This window comes from Berghia stephanieae, chromosome 1, assembly GCF_034508935.2.
Source record: "Berghia stephanieae isolate SIO BIC M18660-M18661 chromosome 1, UCSD_Bste_1.3, whole genome shotgun sequence".
NCBI classification, from domain to species: Eukaryota; Metazoa; Mollusca; class Gastropoda; order Nudibranchia; family Aeolidiidae; genus Berghia; species Berghia stephanieae.
The window spans coordinates 31,173,446-31,194,599 of NC_088360.1; the positions used below are offsets into that span (position 1 = coordinate 31,173,446).

Below are 21,154 nucleotides of genomic sequence, written 5' to 3' on the forward strand. Positions count from 1 at the left end.
AGTCTCGCTCGTCTTATAGTTGGGTCCTTGGAAAAGGCTATTTACTCACATTCTCTCACCTTACTCAGGTGTAAAATGAGTACCTGGCGTTTACAGCGTTGTCTCTGTCCGAAAAATTTGTAATATCGTCTGCCAGGCGTTATGTCACATTGTACAGGTTATGTGTTGCTGTTGGTCAGGGACCCCTTATAAAGCGCTTTGAGCATGTTAAGTGGATATTGTGCTATATAAAAGCTCAAGTTTTTTTAGTTTTTTTTTTTTTTCTTCTTTTCTTTTATATTCTGAGAGATTTTAAGAGCAGGTATTTTTGCTAAACTCAATTTCCTTTTGATGTTTATTTTATTTATTTATTTTGTTTGTTCCAGCTTGTCAAATGCATCATCAATCGGAATGCCTGTCTCATGCCTGCTTATCTGGCAATCTATGAAATCTCCAAATCAGACAAGAATTTACTCTGGCCACATTGGGTAGGTTTGGCTGTCTTTTTGGGTTATTTTTTTTGTTGTTGTGTGTTTTGTTTTGTTTTCCCCAGCATCCCAATTGATGTACTTGTATCATTTCCTCTTTCCTGTGTTTTTTTGTTCTTTGTAGGAGATTTTACAATAGCAGTCAGCTATGTGGTGTAGTTGTATGACACTCGCCTTTGGATCAGAAGATCCCGGGTTCGAGTCCCGCTCTGAGTGGCGTATTGTTGAGTCCTTATAAAAGGCTCTTTACTCACATTCTCTCACCATACTTAGATGTAAAATGAGTACCTGGCCTTTAACGTTGTCTCTGATGAAAAAAGACCAATGTACTATTATCGCCAAACAGGCGTCATGTTTCGTCCTTGGTTTTGCTATTGGCTTGGGACCATTTGTAAAGCTCTTTCAGCACATTTAGAGGATATTGCGCTATATAAATGCTCCAGTTATTTTTTTTTTTGTTTTTTAAAGTCAGCCTTATTAAATAAATAATTAAAACATATTTGAAAGGGATGACTCAACTTGATCCTAAAATTCTAGTTACATTAATAATACAGTATGACCTAAAGAATTTATCATTTGTCAAAATGATGATACAATAGCAGACGATTTCTGTTGTAGTTTTGTGGTCCGTTTAAATATGACACTAGGCTGTTGTCCTATAGATCCCTGATTTGAGTCCAACTGTCGGTGATAATAATAATAATAATAATAATAATAATAATAAGCATATTTATATAGCACCTTTCGTCAAAACCTCAAAGCGCTTTGATACAAAGTTGGGTCCTTGGGAAAGGCTCTTCTTCCCTCCCATTTTCAAATATGAATCAGAGTCAAATAATATAGTAACAGTGTCTTAAAATCGGTATGTCTCATCCTCTATGATGGTCTGGGACCCTTTGTAAAGGTTTTGAGTTCATAGAGTGGATATTGAGCTGTTTAACAGCTCACTTTTTAACCAGTTTCCACCATAGATTGAAATATTTGGCCAGAAAACATCCTTCAAATATTGGTCGATTCAAAGGACTCTCATCTTGATAAATTTTCTCAAACTCGGGACTTTATGAGAGACTTTGTGAAGTCCCAGGTTTGATAATTTTTGCCAAGATGAGAGTCTTTTAAATCGACCAATATTTGAAGGACGAGTTTTCAGGCCAAATTTTTAAACACATGTTTTTCCAGAGTATGGCAGTGAACTGGTCAAACGAATCTATTTATGAAAAGCAGAGCAAGAATCCTTGAGACTTGTCTCGTTTATTTCTAAATTAAAAAAATATCAATGCAATTCCAGTTACTGTCATTCATAATTTTTTATACACTATTTAGTTGTGTTTGGATAGAAAAGGAAGTCCAGTGATTTGGTTTTTATTGCTACTTTTGGATTTCTTCACAGCCTCTGGGGAAACTTCTGTGTGACTTTGTGGATGGTTTTCGTCACTGTGCTCAGATGGTCTCCATATCAGGTTGGTGCAATCAATCACTGTCATACTCTTCAACAGTCGTAACGTCACTTCCTTCCTATTGACGCATGGTAACTTAGTAACACTGGCTCTAAACTATCGGAACAATGGCGGATGGCCGTATGAAATATTTCTCCGGCGAGCATAAAGTGTATCCAGAGGAGAAAAAAAACATAAAATTGATCATGTTTTGACTTTTACACATTATGATCAAGGCATATTAAAAGTTCTAGCCAGCATGAAGAATAAAAAGTAATGATTTTCTTTGTTTAGAACCAAGATGGCCGCCGTTGCCGGGTGGCGTGACATCAGACTACTGAATCCAATTGTAATGCTTGGATTTAAAACTTCTGAATTTTTGATCAGGCAGATTACGGAATATCTGTTTTATTCTCATTTATTTTCCGTCAGTATTGAGACTTCCATAGTTGTGATTGTAAAACAGTGTATTGTTCTTAAGAAATTAAGGAGCAGGCACCGATGTAAAATAAAGAACTGAACAAGTCAGTGTGTATGAAAGGTGTAATGGTAGCACGTCTGACCCCCGGTAATCAGAAGGTCTGAGGTTCTATCCCCAGTCTAGATCGACAGATTTTTTGGGATGGTTTGTTTTCTTGTATTTTCCTTTCTTGCTTTGTCTGGCACCTTTCATACATTCTTGTTCAGTTCTTTATTGTTCTTAAAGTCAAAAGCCAGAAGATTTGAAATTTGTTAGATAAGATACCAAAGTTTGTTTTTAAAATTTTTTTTAATTTAAAAAAATGTTTTTTTTATTTTTATAATTTTTTTTATTTTTTATTTATTTTATTTATTGATTTATTTTTTTATTTTTTTATTTTATTATTTCTATTATTATTATTTTTTTTAATTTAAAAAAAAAATGTTTTATATTAAAAAACTATTTTTAAAAAAAATTTTTAATTAATTTTTTTTAGAAGATACCAAAGTTAACTTAGTAACAAATTTCTTAACAAAGGGAGTGGATAAGGTTGGAAAAGAGTTGATTTAAATAAAATAAATCTTTTTGAAAAATTCCCTTTATTCATCCCATAGGGGAAATTTGTCTTTAGGGTCTATTCCAAGGAAAGAGTGGAATAACCCAGGTGTCAGCCGCAGACTGAGCTAGGGCATGGGGATTTGCTCAAGGCCACACAGTGTAGTGGGTGTTTTTTTGGTACAAAGCAAAGATCGTAACTTAGCCATGCTGCCCTATAAATTTTCAACTTACATCAAGAATCCTTGAGACTTGTTTCACTTATTTCTAAGGAAAATATAACGAATGCAATTCCACTTTTTCTCATTCACAATTTTTGATATTATGTAACTGTCCACCCAGCAGTGATTGGGTAGCTGGGTCTGATAGATCTGGTGGATAGTACCTTGCGATAGACCAGCATCCTTTCAAAATGGTAGCATGCAATTGCTATTGTCCATTTCATGCTATAGAAACCAGGATAAAATTTGGCTCCATGGGCCTATTGGCTCTGAACAATGACTTTTTTTTTTCTACTTTTTACTGTTTGGATGAAAAAAGGAAGTTATAACTGACTGTATAATCTAATCGAATCCAATGCATTAGTTTTTATTGCCATTTTCAATCTTCTCCAGCTCCGCGGATCTGGCCATTGGTTGATTCATTATTTGTCATCATTTGAATGCCTCAATATTAACTAAAGCTTGGTTTTATTTTAGGCCGTCATCAGCTGCTTCCCATCATCGGCCATTCTATGTCGGCCAGTAACGTTTGGAGACTGAATCGTACCACACTTCGATTTGCATTGAATGGGCCACTGCCTTTCAGTAGAGTAAGTTTCTTCTTCATCTAGAATATCAGTATGAGCCATTTTTATGAGTAGTTCTCACTAAATTTTATCAATCAGACTATAGCTATAAACAATCAAGGTTACACATAGTTTTGTGTATTGGTACGTTATATCCTGCTGGCGGATGTTATGAGTTTTTTGGCTATCAGCATAGCATCAAGATGATTTTTTAAAGATTTAACATGTTCTGTCTTTGTCAGGAACTCCAAGAGCCCCAAACCAATCTACTACGCTATGTCCTAGAACAGTCGTATTCACGGGAACTTGTCTGCAATATGCTGGAGCTCAATATTCAGGTGAGTCACTATATCATCTTGATCCAGTTGATGCCGAGGTGTAACATATAACAAGACTTGAAGTGATTAGAAAAGTGCCAAAAGACAATAGAGAATAAAAACTTTGAAGCAATGGGGGCTTGAACCCACGACCCAGCTGTTACGACAAGTGCCTGGCCAAAGAGGGACACTATGCAATCGATGTGGTGCCATGTGTTACGACAAGTGCCTGGCCAAAGAGGGACACTATGCAATCGATGTGCTGCCATGTGTTACGACACGTGCCTGGCCAAAGAGGGACACTCTGCAATCAATGTGGTGCCATGTGTTACGACAAGTGCCTGGCCAAAGAGGGACACTCTGCAATCGATGTGGTGCCATGTGTTACGACACGTGCCTGGCCAAAGAGGGACACTATGCAATCGATGTGGTGCCATGTGTTACGACAAGTGCCTGGCCAAAGAGGGACACTATGCAATCGATGTGATGCCATGTGTTACGACACGTGCCTGGCCAAAGAGGGACACTATGCAATCGATGTGGTGCCATGTGTTACGACAAGTGCCTGGCCAAAGATGGACACTATGCAATCGATGTGGTGCCATGTGTTACGACAAGTGCCTGGCCAAAGAGGGACACTATGCAATAGATGTGGTGCCATGTGTTACGACAAGTGCCTGGCCAAAGATGGACACTATGCAATCGATGTGGTGCCATGTGTTACGACAAGTGCCTGGCCAAAGAGGGACACTATGCAATTGATGTGGTGCCATGTGTTACGACACGTGCCTGGCCAAGAGGGACACTATGCAATCGATGTGGTGCCATGTGTTACGACAAGTGCCTGGCCAAAGAGGGACACTATGCAATCGATGTGGTGCCATGTGTTACGACAAGTGCCTGGCCAAAGAGGGACACTATGCAATCGATGTGGTGCCATGTGTTACGACAGGTGCCTGGCCAAAGAGGGACACTCTGCAATCGATGTGGTGCCATATGTTACGACACGTGCCTGGCCAAAGAGGGACACTATGCAATCGATGTGGTGCCATGTGTTACGACACATGCCTGGCCAAAGAGGGACACTATGCAATCGATGTGGTGCCATGTGTTACGACAAGTGCCTGGCCAAAGAGGGACACTATGCAATCGATGTGGTGCCATGTGTTACGACAAGTGCCTGGCCAAAGAGGGACACTCTGCAATCAATGTGGTGCCATGTGTTACGACACGTGCCTGGCCAAAGAGGGACACTCTGCAATTGATGTGGTGCCATGTGTTACGACAAGTGCCCGGCCAAAGAGGGACACTCTGCAATCGATGTGGTGCCATGTGTTACGACAAGTGCCTGGCCAAAGAGGGACACTCTGCAATCGATGTGGTGCCATGTGTTACGACAAGTGCCTGGCCAAAGAGGGACACTATGCAATCGATGTGGTGCCATGTGTTACGACAAGTGCCTGGCCAAAGAGGGACACTATGCAACCGATGTGGTGCCATGTGTTACGACAAGTGCCTGGCCAAAGAGGGACACTCTGTAATCGATGTGGTACCGTCCACCACTGAAGTCCACCGTTTTTATTCTGTTGTCTTCCGGCACTTTCCTATTCACTTCCTTTCTTGTTATTATCACCATAAGTGCCTGTTCCACTCGTTTTCCTGAAAGCCGAACTCAGTAACACTTTGTGCATTTATCAGAATTTTTCTTTCCTTTATGATTTATGAACAAGTGAGGTGACAAAAAGATTTTAAAAGTTGTGAAAGTTAATGACATATCTCTATTAAATTCCTGTTTAAAGGGACTAATACACGAATATTTGTTTAGAGTCAAAATTCCGTATTTTTAAAAGAAATAAAATCAGAATTTTTAGTATTAAAATCTTATGGAAACGTTTGTGAAGATATGTACATTTTGTGTAAGTGTGTGTGTGCTTTTGGCATCTTTATAAAATCCTGGTCCTATTTCACTTGTGTTTTTGATTGACTACTGTGGTAATGTTTTAATTTTTATCAACGTTTATATGGATAGAATGGAATTGGCGTCACTCAGTTCTTTGTTATTGTTTTTAGCCAGTCATTGTTATGAGTAGTTCACACTAAATTGTATCAATCAGATTATAACCATTTAAGGTTACTCATTGTTTTGTCTGTTGGTATGATAGTAGTAGTAGTAGTAGTATCGTTCAACTACACTTCTATGTTCAAGGTATCAATTCAGGTTCGGAAGTCATCATCACATTTGTTGATGGTTTCAAATCCCCCTTCCTGTTTTGTCTCTGTGCAATCTAGTACGAGGTGGTTTACACCTTGTGGTGCTTGGTTGCACTTTGGGCATGTTGGTGATTCTTGGAGACCCCATTTGTGCATGTTGGCAGCTGTTCTTGTATGTTTTGACCGTAGTCTATTTGCAGCTACCCAGTATTTTCTTGGTTGATCCTGTAGACCTGGAAGACTTTTACAGGGATCTTCAATTAGTTCCCCTCCTGTTGGTTTATTCCTTTTCCATTCCTCGCACCAGGCTTCTTACGTGTTGTAGTTTTCTTTCTTGGTATGATATATCCGTCTGGCAAATGTTGTGAGTTTTTTAAGCACACAGCATCAATATTTTTAATAGAGAGTCTCTGCTGTCTATCTGATTAAAAAAAAAATGTATGTATATGTTTTTATTGTTGTTGGGTGGAGAAGGGTTTTGGGTCAGAAACATTCCATGTTTGGTATTTTATTCTTTTTTGAAGCTGTTATATTCATTTTTGTTTATTTCTTTTAAGCATTAAATATCTAAAGTTGTTTAAAATATTTATTTTATTTTTTAACATCCATTTGGCCACTTGTAGGCCAAGCAATTATGTGAAGTTTTGGAACAACAACTTGTGGACCTGCTGGTTTTGGCTCTGGAAAGATTTGAACACGATACCACTGGTCAGGGGGACTCCCAGCTACAATGGCAGCACTTGTCTTCACAGCTCATCTACTTTGTACTCTTCCAGTTTGCCAGTTTCTCTCATATCGTCCTGTCCCTTTACGAAAAGGTTGGTAATGTTTCCATTTCACGTCGTTCATGACAATTTTTGTTTTAATTTTAAAATTAAAATAAAAAATTTTTTTTTTTCAGTTGTGGTTCCATTTCGTCACGAACATGTTTGAAAAAAAATTCAGGCAAATGTGTAAAAGTATTTTTATCTTTGTAACTGAAAAAGAGTTGTTTTGTATATCCATCCATTTATTGTTGATTTGTTGTAAAGTTGTAACATAATGATGATATTTTACTATTGTTCAACAGACACTTTTGTGGATATTAGAAGCTATATAATTAAATTATTATTATTATTATTATTATTATTATTATTATTATTATTATTATTATTATTATTATTATTATTATTATTATTATTATTACTACTTGTACTTCTACTAATTGTCATATTATTTTTAAAATGATTTTATCTTAAAAAAGGTTATTATGATTGTTGACCAGTCCAGGTCTATTTCACCCACGTCCTATGTCTAATAGAACAACTTCTACCAATCCCAATACGATTTACATTTCAACCACGTCCTATGTCTAATAGAACAATTTCTAACAATCCCAATATGATTTACTTTCAGCTGAAAGGTAAAAACCTCAAGAAAGGCCGGCATCATCTGATGTGGGTTTTGCTGCAGTTCATTTCAGGGAGTATCCAAAAAAATCCAGTAAGTTTTTCTCTTGTTTCTACCTTCACACACGGTAATGGCATTAGCTGTTTAGATGGGTGTATTCATTGTAACCACACAGCTCAGACGTCATTTGTTAAAACTGTTTTATTACTAACAATAGTATTGTAATTCTAGAAGCCACTAAACTCAGACGGAGGTTTCCCGTAACTAACTTAACATATTTTCTTACGGTGTTTATAAGAGACAAAGAGTGCCTAAAGGTTCACACATCCCACATTCATACTCACACCCAACACATGCACAACACAATACGCGTAACTCTATAAACTCCAAGAATTCTATCAAAGTCAGACACAGCCATTCAAATTTGTGTTACATTAACAGACCTGTCAACCTGTACGATTTTACGTGTGTTTGGACCCAAATATGTGGATACGATTCCAAAATGATACATTTGATGCAATGACTCATGCACACATGGCATACATCAACGGCTGTACGATGCATCACATTTTGTACATTTGCACTTTTATTATTATAATTTCAGTTAGTTATATCATGCTGGTTTTAACGAATATTTTTCTCATACCTTTGTGAGGATTTGCACAGGATTGTGCACATAAGCTTATTTTATAATTAAAATGGCCTCAGGCCACATTTAAGCTTTTACTTCTTGTTAAATAGAAAGTTTCAAGTGGAGATTAAATTGAATTAACGTCTGTGACAATGAAGCCTTCAATTAAAAAGTGTATTACTAATATGCTTAAACATAAATGGATTATTTCCCTTTATAATAACTAAAATTCCTGTATATTGGTTTTAAAATTTATAATGATCATTTATTTTTTCTTTATTATTTTGTATGAGTTATTATTTTATTACCAAGTGGGCAGCTTTAGGAACTCACTAGAACCATTTTTAGAAGTATTTAACATGTTTATGCATTATCCTTGTGAATTCCCTATCATTTTAACAAAAGTGATAGTATTATTAGTATGTAGTGGTCGTAGTTGTTGTAATAGTATGAGTAGTAGTCGTAGTAGTAGTAGTAGTAGTAATAGTAGGAGGAGGAGGAGTGAATGCTAAAAAAAAAAGAAGAGAGATAGCATAACGGAAAATATCTTGTCACAGGCAGAAAATGTCATCTATGGAATTGAAGCCCGCTCTCCCAGATTTCTTATCTCAAAACTTACAACTGATTGACTGGGTTGGCAGATGTATATCACCATCACATCATTGATACATCAATATCATCATCACCAACACCATGGCATCACCACTGCTACAACCACCATCACAGCATTGTCATTGACACAACTAACATCTTCACTTCTACCACCATCACCACCACATCCACAGCTTCATCTTCATCACCACCACCACTAAGCACCACAGCTACAACAACCACCACCTCTTCCCCTGACAGTCGCATCAATACTTCCAACTAGATTGGGTCCTTTCGGTCATTTATTTGGATGTTTCCAAAGCAATATCTAAGGATATTGCATTTTCTGAGCCTTATACTAATTTGAAATGCTCATTTTTAGTTTAGTTTCTTGATAAACCAGACAATTTTGTAATTCCTAGAGATTGCTGCGAATGATGAAGGTTAGAGTTTATTTTGATTTTGGTTTGGTGTTAGCTTTTATATAAATTTTTGTATAGTGCGCACTGTTTTCCACATGTGTGGACAAAATACACTTTTTTTGCTAAAACATACACTTCTTAGGAACATAGAATACACTTGTCATCCCGAGAAGCTTGGTAGGTCTGCATGAATCACAGACCAAGATTGTAAATCCACAATTACTGACATAGACAACATGAGTGATTGTCTTGGACATGGCTTGTTTGATGGATTATCGAAATTCCTTCATGAAATGCCCAGTCGACGCAGGATGATTTTTTGCGATGATATTTTTTCTAGTATTTTGTCTCTACGTTGTCTGGACTGTTTCATACAGACTTTTTCAGGTCATGAAATGCCCAAGTGACGCATAGTAGGATGTGTCATTTCCTCTTTTAACAATTTTATTCCAAATTTCTCTTACACACCCCAACATTCAAGCAGTGATATTTTGATAAAAGGGTCAGGAAAAAAATCAAAACACTTTTCAACTGCATCAGTAACAGAAACAAGAGCTGCTCATTTTAGATTTGAATGTCACCCATTTTTAGAGTTTTTAAAAAGTTGTTTTTTTTTTTTACTATAATTATCTTGACATGTCACTGTTGGTAAATGCTACAGTGAATGACGTAATCAGTTGGATGGTGAAAAGGTTTGAAATGAGATATTGCCAAGTTTAGATAGAAGGTCAATTTTTGTCAAAAATGAGTTCTTGTCATAAATGATTAAATCAACCCTTTTTGTACATCTTCAGGAAATATCAAAGCTTACTTTCCCTTCTAAATATTTTTTACAGCAAGTCAAGTTAAAAAAGTATGAAATTTGAGAAAAATTGCTGGATACCTTTCCCATACCTCTGACCAGAACTTCCTGAAAAATCACCCGATTTACTTCAAATAAAGATTAAAATGCTCTGGGGAGCGTATTCTTTCAGAAAATGCAAAAAATAAAAATAAATACAAATCCAAAATGTTCACCTTCCGACTGATTATGTCATGCACTGACACATTTTTGAGGATTCATCTATTCATTCCCAGATTGGAGATTTCTTACCCGTGATGAAACTGTACGACCTGTTGTACGACGACAACGAGCCGATCCCCCTGCCAGATATCACCAACCCCCAGTCCACACACGTCATGGCCGCCACGTGTATTTGGATCCATTTGAATAAGAAGGCGGGAAGCATCAAACTCAGACCAATTCCTGTATCTCTCAGGGACCACTTAGAGTGAGTAGTGTATACTTCTACTCTGTTTACAATTGTAAGATGAGAGGCTTAACATACTTATCCAAGCCAGGAGAGGCTTAACATAGAAACATGATACCCCAAAAAATGAATGCTTTAGATAACAGACTTTCTTCAACAAATAATTAGAATGATTGTATCTGTTGTATTCCTAAGGATTTTCAAGAAATGAGTGATACAGTCAAAGCAACTGGTAAACTATTAAAATGAGGCAAAGGGGACGAAGCATTTACTTGTAATGTCAAACTATGTTGGAACAAATTCAGAAGTTCTTTCAAGAGTAATAAACAAAAATGAATATAACAGCTTCAAAAAAGAACACAATACCAAACACAGAAAGTTTTGAGCTCAAACCCCTTCTTCAGCCAACAACAAAAAACAATAGACATAAATACATTACTAAATTCCAGATAGACGACAGAGATATTTTGTAGGTCTTATCTGTAGAAAAATCTAGAAAATCAAGATTTTTATACAGAGATGACCTACAAAATACAGGCCTGTAAATCTTCCGACACTTGTCGGAATTCCAACAGTACGATTTTGCTCTTTAAATTCTGACATTTTAAAAAAAAAAAACTATATAAAAAAAATATATTCGTAACGTCAGAAGACAGAACCAACTAAAAAGAAAATAAAAGTGTTTTATTTTGTGCCTCGACGAGAGTCTACTTAAAAAATTATACAAAAAGCATTGTACTTATCTCGTCAAAGACAAAACGAACCAGACAGCATTCCATCTTGTCAATAATTATCACCACCTCCACACTCCCCGGACGTATACATATTCACTGCCTACTGTCTGCCCACAGACTGTGTGTCTACCCGCACATAGCTAGCTAGTGTGGGTCGCTCGCGTTTGCGAGTTGTCGATCACACACGACGTAGTCAGTAATCAACTAACACATGGCGTGTTGGGGACCGGGTCGTTTCTTTCTATTTTTCTACCGACACACACACGTCGTTCCGTTCTTCTTTTTTCAGTTCAGTTCATTATCTCTATCCGGTTGAAAGTGAACCGGAAAAATATGAATACGAAATAAATATTTTTCTTCGAATGAAAAGGTGAATGAATGCTTACATCGGAAGTTTTCGCTCCTTTGGCCTACGACCGATTCTCTTTTCCTCTATTCTCGCATGACCGTAGTTTCTGAGTTATTTATTAATTCAATTACTCTTCCTATTCATTATGCCTGAAGTATTTTTAGATCGCAGATCGGACTTACTTACCTTAGAAAAAAGGTGTTAAGAATAAATATAAATGGTCATGGCTTGAAGAACAAGACACCAATGGCGATTTCTTCTCTTGCTATGTGAGGAAAATTGAGGCACTGGGAATGGCATTTGTGTCATATCTGGGTTGTGTTGTTAATCCACTTTTTTGGTTTAGTTTGTCTATTTTCGCATCCTCGAAAAGTTCAGACAATTTTTTCACCAGCTATTTACATGCCTGTAAAATATCTCTGTCGTCTATCTGGAATTTAGTAATGTATTTAAGTCTTTATTGTTTTTTGTTGTTGGCTGAAAAAGGGTTTTGAGCCTGAAATGTTCCATGTTTGGTATTATGTTCTTTTTTGAGGCTGTTTTATTCATGTTATTTATTACTCTTTACAGTCCACCTCTTCTAACAGCCTAGTGTCACTTTGACAAGATCTTTCAAGTAACTTTCCAGGTCCATCCCTGAGTGTATAATACAAGATGTCACAGAAAATGGATGAATTAAGATTTGTTTTTATTAATTAGGAATTCTTCTAATTCATTGTTTCAACTGGATGTATTTCATATGTTATATCTCCCTGGCCTGAAATATTAAAATGTTCAGCGATCATATTTTGTTTTTTTACAGATTTTTGAAACAGAATGTGAAGACTATTAATCTTCAAGGTTATAAGATTGCACTTCTGTGTAACGCATGTAAGTAGTTGATCTCTATTATGATTTTTTTTTTTTAAATCTTAGAATAGAATTTGAGTATTTGATTCAAGCTATTGACATTGATTTTAATCATTAAATGTTTTGTTATCGTATCAAACTGATTCAACATATTTTTCTTTGAAGAAAGAGAAAAAAGACATAAAATTAAAAAAATAAATGAAATAGTGCCAAAGTGCCAAACAAGGCAGAAAGAAAATTTCCATTCTTTTCAGTAGAAGTCGACTCAGTTTTTTGGATGTTTTTTTTCCCTGTATATTTCTTTCTTCTCTGTCTGGCACTGTTTCATACACACTTTTTCACATGTTTACCTCACATGGCACTGCTTCATACACACTTTTTCACATGTTTACCTCACATGTCACTGTTTCATACACACTTTTTCACATGTTTATTTCACATGGCACTGTTTCATACACTTTTTCACATGTTTACCTCACATGGCACTGTTACATTCACACTTGTTCACATGTTTACCTCACATGGCACTGTTACATACACACTTTTTCACATGTTTACCTCACATGGCACTGCTTCATACACACTTTTTCACATGTTTACCTCACATGTCACTGTTTCATACACACTTTTTCACATGTTTACCTCACATGGCAGTTTCATACACACTTGTTCACATGTTTACCTCACATGACACTGTTACATACACACTTGTTCACATGTTTACCTCACATGGCACTGTTTCATACACACTTTTTCACATGTTTACCTCACATGGCACTGTTTCATACACACTTTTTCACATGTTTACCTCACATGGCACTGTTACATACACACTTTTTCACATGTTTACCTCGCATGGCACTGTTTCATACACACTTGTTCACATGTTTACCTCACATGGCACTGTTTCATACACACTTTTTCACATGTTTACCTCACATGGCACTGTTTCATACACACTTGTTCACATGTTTACTTCACATGGCACTGTTTCATACACACTTTTTCACATGTTTACCTCACACCAGTGTCTGCTTCATATTTTTATACAAACCATAATATTTTTGTATGCTACTTTATGGAACAGAGATACAAATGTTTTGTTTTTGTTTTGTTTTTTATCTGACTACCAGACAGCACAGATACAAATGTTTTGTTTTTGTTTTGTTTTTGATCTGACTACCAGACAGCACAGATACAAATGTTTTGTTTTTGTTTTGTTTTTTATCAGACTACCAGACAGCACAGATACAAATGTTTTGTTTTTGTTTTGTTTTTTATCTGACTACCAGATAGCACAGATACAAATGTTTTGTTTTTTATCTGACTACCAGACAGCACAGATACAAATGTTTTGTTTTTGTTTTGTTTTTTATCTGGTTACCAGACAGCACAGATACAAATGTTTTGTTTTTGTTTTGTTTTTGATCTGACTACCAGACAGCACAGATACAAATGTTTTGTTTTTGTTTTGTTTTTGATCTGACTACCAGACAGCACAGATACAAATGTTTTGTTTTTGATCTGACTATCAGACATCACAGATACAAATGTTTTGTTTTTGTTTTGTTTTTGATCTGACTACCAGACAGCACAGATACAAATGTTTTGTTTTTTATCTGACTACCAGACAGCACAGATACAAATGTTTTGTTTTTGTTTTGTTTTTATATCTGGTTACCAGACAGCACAGATACAAATGTTTTGTTTTTGTTTTGTTTTTTATCAGACTACCAGACAGCACAGATACAAATGTTTTGTTTTTGTTTTGTTTTTTATCAGACAGCACAGATACAAATGTTTTGTTTTTGTTTTGTTTTTTATCAGACAGCACAGATACAAATGTTTTGTTTTTGTTTTGTTTTTAATCAGACAGCACAGATACAAATGTTTTGTTTTTGTTTTGTTTTTTATCAGACAGCACAGATACAAATGTTTTGTTTTTGTTTTGTCTTTTATCAGACAGCACAGATACAAATGTTTTGTTTTTGTTTTGTTTTTTATCAGACATCACAGATACAAATGTTTTGTTTTTTATCAGACAGCACAGATACGGAGAATTTCAACCGTCCAATGGGATATCTCGTGGAAACAATTTACGGCAACCAGAAAAACACAACCTTGTTGCCAGGAAACGTCGTTGCTTTTGCCCCCACCGTGCCACTGCAGATGAAGTTTTTGGATTCACTCACCGTTCATGCCAAGATGAGGTTTGTGCCTTTGATTCATTTTATGAGGAAAAGATTTCAATATGGATATTAATTCATTTGTTATTTCAAATGCTGGAAAGAATATAAACCTCTTTTTGTTTTTTTTGAAAGTGTGTATTCCCTTTTTTTTAAAAATTCATTCAATTTACAAAACTCATGAAAAGGGGAACTTGGTGATATTTATAACCTTCTTTTTTAGTTTTGTTTAAAAACCTGTTCTCAACAGAATGTGTGATAAACAGTTGCCATCCATAAAATTTATTTCCTAAAGACAGATATATAGATAGATGTAGTTTTAGATGAATAAATAATGACATAAAATAATTAAAAAGAACAGTTTTGTTTTTGTAGACAGAAAGAGAACATCCATGTCATATTCAATGCTAAGTGTTGTGTGTTCTGTCATCCTGTAGCCTAATTCACAGCATTGTAAGTCGAGTCATCAAACTATCCAAGAACAAATCACCGTTTGCATTAGCTCCATCTCTAGTGGAAACTTACAGTCGTCTGCTAGTCTACATGGAGATTGAAAGTCTGGGAATCAAAGGATTTATCTGTGAGTTTTTTTACTTTTCATTTGACTTTGGGGTTTTGGCTCTATGACGATATAGATTGTATTTTTATGGGAAACAAGTAGTTGGGTCTAATTGATTGTAGATTCAACTGAAAGTACTCTGGTGATTTATTCAGAGGGAAGCAAGCAATTCATATTTTATCTTGAGTTTTATAGAGATCAGATAAATCCTATCCATAATGTTTTGTACTGAAGATAGACACAACACTTGCGTGATGTGGGATGGTGTTAGGTTATGGCTGTGTGCGACAATGTAATCCACATTGTTGCTGCTTCAATACTGAATATTTATTGTGATGTGGGATGGTTTTAGGTTATGGTGTGTATCACAATTATTATGTCCTACTGTGACAGAAATGGTTTCAAATTGACAAGTTAATTTTTCATAACTGTCATAATTTTTCAAGTTGTCAGGGAGGATGTTGGATATTTCATAACCATATTGTACTTGGAAAGAAAGGACGTAATCCATGCATGGCGGTAGTGGCATTGTCGATAGCAGCACTTGGGTTTTTAAACTTTGGCACCATAGACTTGAAAAAAAACATCAACAAAAACAAACAAAAAACAAAAAAACTTGAGCTTTTATATAGCGCAATATCCACTTAACATGCTTTAAGCGCTTTACAAGGGGTCCCTGACCAACAACAACATGCAGGATGTGACATGACACCTGTTAGGCGATGTTAAAAAATTTTTTTCGTACAGAGACAATGCTGTGAACGGCCAGGTACTCATTTTACACCTGAGTACAGTGAAAGAATGTGAGTAAAGAGCCTCTTCCAAGGACTCAACTATACGCCGAACAAGGCTCGAACCCAGGACCTTCCAATCTGAAAGCGAGTGTCATACAACATAGCCGCACTGTTAGCCTTCTAGTCTCTAAGGGACAACCTCCCTCCAGCTCATAATCTTAATTTTTCATTGTTTTTATTGCCATCTGCCTTTCCAGACCAACTTCTGCCCACGGTGGTGGAGAATCAAGCCCTGGGGATTTTGCACACGTTGTTGGAAATGTTCAGTTATCGTCTCCACCACACCCAGATCAACTACCGAATCCAGCTACTGGCCATCCTGCACAAAATGTCACACATACAGCCCATCAACCAAAATCAGTTACACATGTGGTATGGAATCCCTTGTTTTGTTTTTTTTCAATCACTGCTTGCATTTTGTTCATAAATTCAGGGGAAAATGTTGATTGCATAATTGAGTTTAATAAACATTATATCATCCAATCATATACCAGTTCTGATGGGGTCAGCGTGGCTCAGCAGTATGGTCTTTGCTTTGTACCCGAATGGTACCGAGTTTGATTACTCACCGTTGCGCTGTGTGGCCTTGAGCAAGTCACCCAGCCCTGGCTCATTTTACCAGTCTTTCCTTGGAATAGACCCTAGAAACAAATTTCCCCTGTGGGACGAATAAAGGGAATATTAATTTTATTTATTTATTTTTTATCCACGATTTTGGTGTCAGAGGAGGAATTTCTTCCTTTGAAAAATATTTCCCCCAATCAAATGTACTGGCACTGAAAGACTTGATGTGTGGTGGGACAAATAGATGCAGTTTCCCACTTACCACAAATTAGCTAGGGTATCAATGGTGGTTTATCATTCCAATGGTTCTAAAGTGGGGGATGTTAATGCAGTAAAACATGGGGTCCGTAGGCAACTGTTCTGTTCAAAGTTTCCTCCTTTTTACTTTTTGCCACCATCAGCACTGATGTGGTGAAGGGTTTGAACCCACAGTAAAACGAGTGGTGCCAACCTTACGTAAAAAATGTGTATTCTTACCCATTTTTTCTCATTGCACACATTTTGTTTGTTGACCTGGACGTTCATTTAGGGAGTTCAATATAGTATTATCTGGGTGGGTCATATCATATTTAAAAGTGGATATTTATGCCTATAAATAGTAAGTTTATTCATGGATTTAAATTATCAATTATAATATCGCTTGCATGGTCTAATTTAGGGCACATTATCGTTTTTTGCAGAAATGTACACATTTTTTGAATATCTGACTCATTTTGGATCTCCATTGTACACGTTGTCATGGGCCAGGGTTGGGAAGAATATTTAAGAAAGAAATCTATTTCACATTCATATTGTGATCTTCTTTTCCAATTTTCCTGTGACTGTCAGTGTTGAAAGCACAATCCTCAAGCTCATCATCGGCCTGGGCAGCTCGGAGGTTCAGCCCCAGCTGTCTCGAATCTCCAGTGAGGCCAAAGGAGAAGCTCCGTTCTTGGTCAGCGACTCAGAGGAGCTGAATCGAGTCCTGGTGCTGACTATTGCCAGGGCGATGCATGTTACAGGTAAGTTTGGGGGGGGGGGGGTTGTATTGATTTTTTTTCTACTTATTATTAATTTTTAAAACAAAAACAATATCTGTCAATGATTTAAAATATTTAAGTGAATTATGAATAAAGAAATTTTGCACATGCTGTTAGAAAACGCAAAATAATTTCCTTTGTCTCTGTTTCTATCTTGATTTCTATCAAGCAACCGGTTACTGAGCAGGAGACCTCTTTTCTGGGGGTTTTATGTCATTGGGTTATTTAATGTTTTGTTGTTTTTTGGGGGATTTTTTCTGTTAGCGATTACTGGCGGGGGGTGGGGGGGGGGGGGCTTTGGTGTGAACAGGAATAGTTTTTAAAGAATATCCCCTGTGTTTAGCTTTGAATATGAAAACTAAATTATGATTTTATTTACAAGATATAATGAGGGGAAAGCAAATTGATTACAATTAAACTGAAATGTGCCTAAAATGATGTTCAATTATTATTTTTGCTATGAAATCATCATCAACATCATCATTTCAACCATCATCATCACCACCGTCACCATCATCACCACCACCACCACCATCATCAAGTAAATAATGTATTTTCCCTGCCAGGTTTGGTAGACAACATGTCCAGTGTTTGGTGTGAGGACATCCTCAACATCATCATGCAGAAAACCCCCCTGAGCTGGCCCAGCACCACCCTGGAGTGTTTCCCCCACAGCCTGGCCGAGTACTTCAGGGCCAACAGCGTCAACAATAAGGACAACAAAATGCAACTCAGGACGTCGGTGGAAAACGAGTACAAGAAATGGAGGAGTAAGTCATGGTTACCAGTCTGACTCAAACCTGTCTAGTGTCGTGTGGCTGTGCGGTCTAGTGGTATGACTCTTGCCTTTGGGTTGGAAGGTCCTGGGTTCTAGACCCACTCTGAATGGTGCATAGATGAGTCCCTGGGAGAAGCTCTTTACTCACATTCTGTCACCGTAAAATGAGTACCCAACTATTAAGTTGTCCCTGTCTGCAAAAATAATATTGTCTAACATGTCGTTACAGTGAGAGAATATGAGTAAAAAGCCTCTCCCCAGGACTCAACTTTCGACATCCGACATCTTGTTTGATGAATTATCTATATTCCTTCATGGAATGCCTAGGCGACGGTATCTAATGATTTCGTGGCGAAAGGCATAATTAAAAAATAATGCCATATGTACAACAAACCAACAGCTGAGGCAAGATAATTTTATTGATATATTACATTGTTTTGAATCCCTCCACATTTCTACCTTTGTCTGTTTTATCTGATGGTTTGGTTCTGACATTCACAAAAAGGAAATATTTTCTCTTTTCAGGTATGTGCAGCAGTGGGAATGAGAATGAAATCATCGCAACGTTTTCCATGCAGGGCAATGCCCCCCTTTTCCTGTGGTGAGATATTTCATATATTCTGTATTTCTGCTTCTGAGAAAAACAAACAAACAAAAAAACTTTTAACTGACAATTATTTCCTTTGTATCAACAGCTTTAAAAAAAAGTCTCTCTTTTCACACCAAATCTGGTGGCTTTCCTTGAAGACAAAGTACAGTAGTCATGAGACAAGTATAAGCCTATGCAGACCTGCCAACTGTTACGAAAGATTCGTAAAAATTACGAAATTTTGACTCCATTTTCAGAATTTCATGAGCATCACTGAGTCTTTAAAACTCATTGAAAATGAAAGTTGATGCCAGACTAGATAATTTAAAGAATTTTGAAGAGTTATTTAATCCCCGTGAAGGTAAATTGTTGATTTTTAAGGTGAGCTTTAAGACTTCAATTTTGATCTCCCCAAAATGACGAATTTTTTAATTGTGAATTAGGCGTTTGTATGTTTTCATTGTCTGAATACAAAGCCTTGGTTTTCTTCAACATTTGAATCAATTCTTACTAATGAGAATAAACACATCAATTTTCTTTCAGAAAATGTCTCTTTCATTCTATTTAATGTAAGCTGATGATGATGCACCAATTTTTGTAGGTTTGTTTATTGTTTTAGTTCATCAATCAAAAGTTTTGATTAATTTCCTTTTCCTTTCCAGCATCATATGGAAGAATATTCAAGATGAGAAGAGAGTGCCATCAACTGCCTTTAAGTAAGTAGTTTGTTCCTTAAGATATAAAAAATATATTTGCATAATTTTGAATCACTTACTTATCCGAATCAGTGTCCAGCTTAGCTCTATCCCTTCAGTCTAGTGCCATGACGTAGAAGTTAGTTTTGAATCACTTAAAGAGGAAGGCAGAGTTAGTGGTCAAATGGATAACGCATTGCACTGCCAACTATGAGACCCAATTTTAAGCTTTAATTTCTGTATTTCATTTTTTTTTTAAACTTAACAGGGGCAAATATTTCATTTATCTAAGCCTCTAATGTTGTAAGTTATCATGCCATGGTTGATATGGCTTTAAGCCTTAGATGAAGAGAATGCATGCTGCATATTCATGAGTACTATTGGAATTTTTATAAATTAGGCTTACACCTGTGAGGTGAAATTGTTTTATAATTCCAAAGGACCTCCATTATAGGTTTGTGCATATTCTATTGTCACCTGCCCTCTGCCATCCCTATAAACATACTTTGGCACTCTGGGTACAAAATGTAATGTGTTACCTTTGTTATTGATCAATGATATTTCCTCTTTTATTGTGTTTACAAGAATACTGTCTAGTGATCGATAAAGTATATTTTTTCAGTCCTGTGACCTAAACACTATGTGATAGTGGGTGTCCCGATAGCTCAGTTGATAGAACACTTGCTTCATGTGCAAAAGGACAGAGATTGATTCCAGGTGAAGTCGAGTTTTTTTCCAACCCCCCCCCCCCCTGTCCACCCAGCACTAATTGGGTAGCTGGTTCTTTTTGATCTGGTGGAAAGAACTCTGCGATAGACTACCATCCTATCCAAAGGGTGGTTAACAAGTGCTATTGTCTATTTGGAGGGATGGAGGTGACAAAACAATTCTTCATTCTCTTATTTGGTATTTGAGTTCACTCATTCTGAATTCCCAAAGCAAGAATGCACGAATCCCATATTTCATTGTTTGAAAAAGTTTATAAAAAACGGATGGAAATTCCCTTTTGTTTGTTCCAGGGTACTCGATCGACTGGGACCAAGGGCTTTGACATCTCATTTGAGAACATTTGCCGACTATCTGGTATACGAGATAGCGTCGAGTCCAGCATTGCAGAATGCATCGGTGAGAAATTGCATTATTAATTAACCTTTTTTTTTTATCTGGGATTAGATTATAGTTTTTCCTTTCATCAGATCTCATCATTTTATAGAGAAAAGTAAGAAGTGACTCATGGAAAAAAACCTATTTAAACTTTTGGCCAGAAAACATCCTCCAAATAATGATCGACTAAAATGACCCTCATCTTGCTAAAAACTTTCAAACCTAGGATTTTGCAGAAGTCCCAAATTTGGGAGTTTTTAGCAAGATGAGGTTCATTGTAATTGATCAAAATTTGAAGGACGAGTTTTCTGACCAAAATTGGAACACATATATTTTCAGAGTGCGACTGAAAGCTGCATTCTTTAATTAATTCACTGTACATAGACCATCAAAAAAATCTCACTACAATATTTTGAAA

General features: G+C 36.5%; 1 protein-coding gene across 1 annotated transcript in view; it reads left to right on the forward strand.

Annotated features, from left to right (window-relative positions):
* The window catches only part of LOC144971718 (mediator of RNA polymerase II transcription subunit 23-like), a 58,731-nt gene that overhangs the window by 14,722 nt on the left and 22,855 nt on the right, over positions 1 to 21,154 (forward strand). Inside the window, exons 7-22 of the mRNA XM_078912794.1 lie at positions 366 to 467; positions 1,858 to 1,927; positions 3,617 to 3,729; positions 3,948 to 4,043; positions 6,857 to 7,051; positions 7,629 to 7,715; positions 10,344 to 10,537; positions 12,402 to 12,469; positions 14,490 to 14,658; positions 15,072 to 15,214; positions 16,185 to 16,359; positions 17,380 to 17,552; positions 18,137 to 18,340; positions 18,874 to 18,949; positions 19,600 to 19,653; positions 20,652 to 20,757. Of these exons, the coding sequence (XP_078768920.1) occupies positions 366 to 467; positions 1,858 to 1,927; positions 3,617 to 3,729; positions 3,948 to 4,043; positions 6,857 to 7,051; positions 7,629 to 7,715; positions 10,344 to 10,537; positions 12,402 to 12,469; positions 14,490 to 14,658; positions 15,072 to 15,214; positions 16,185 to 16,359; positions 17,380 to 17,552; positions 18,137 to 18,340; positions 18,874 to 18,949; positions 19,600 to 19,653; positions 20,652 to 20,757 (2,025 nt within the window). The remainder of the gene's footprint in view (positions 1 to 365; positions 468 to 1,857; positions 1,928 to 3,616; positions 3,730 to 3,947; positions 4,044 to 6,856; positions 7,052 to 7,628; positions 7,716 to 10,343; positions 10,538 to 12,401; positions 12,470 to 14,489; positions 14,659 to 15,071; positions 15,215 to 16,184; positions 16,360 to 17,379; positions 17,553 to 18,136; positions 18,341 to 18,873; positions 18,950 to 19,599; positions 19,654 to 20,651; positions 20,758 to 21,154) is intronic.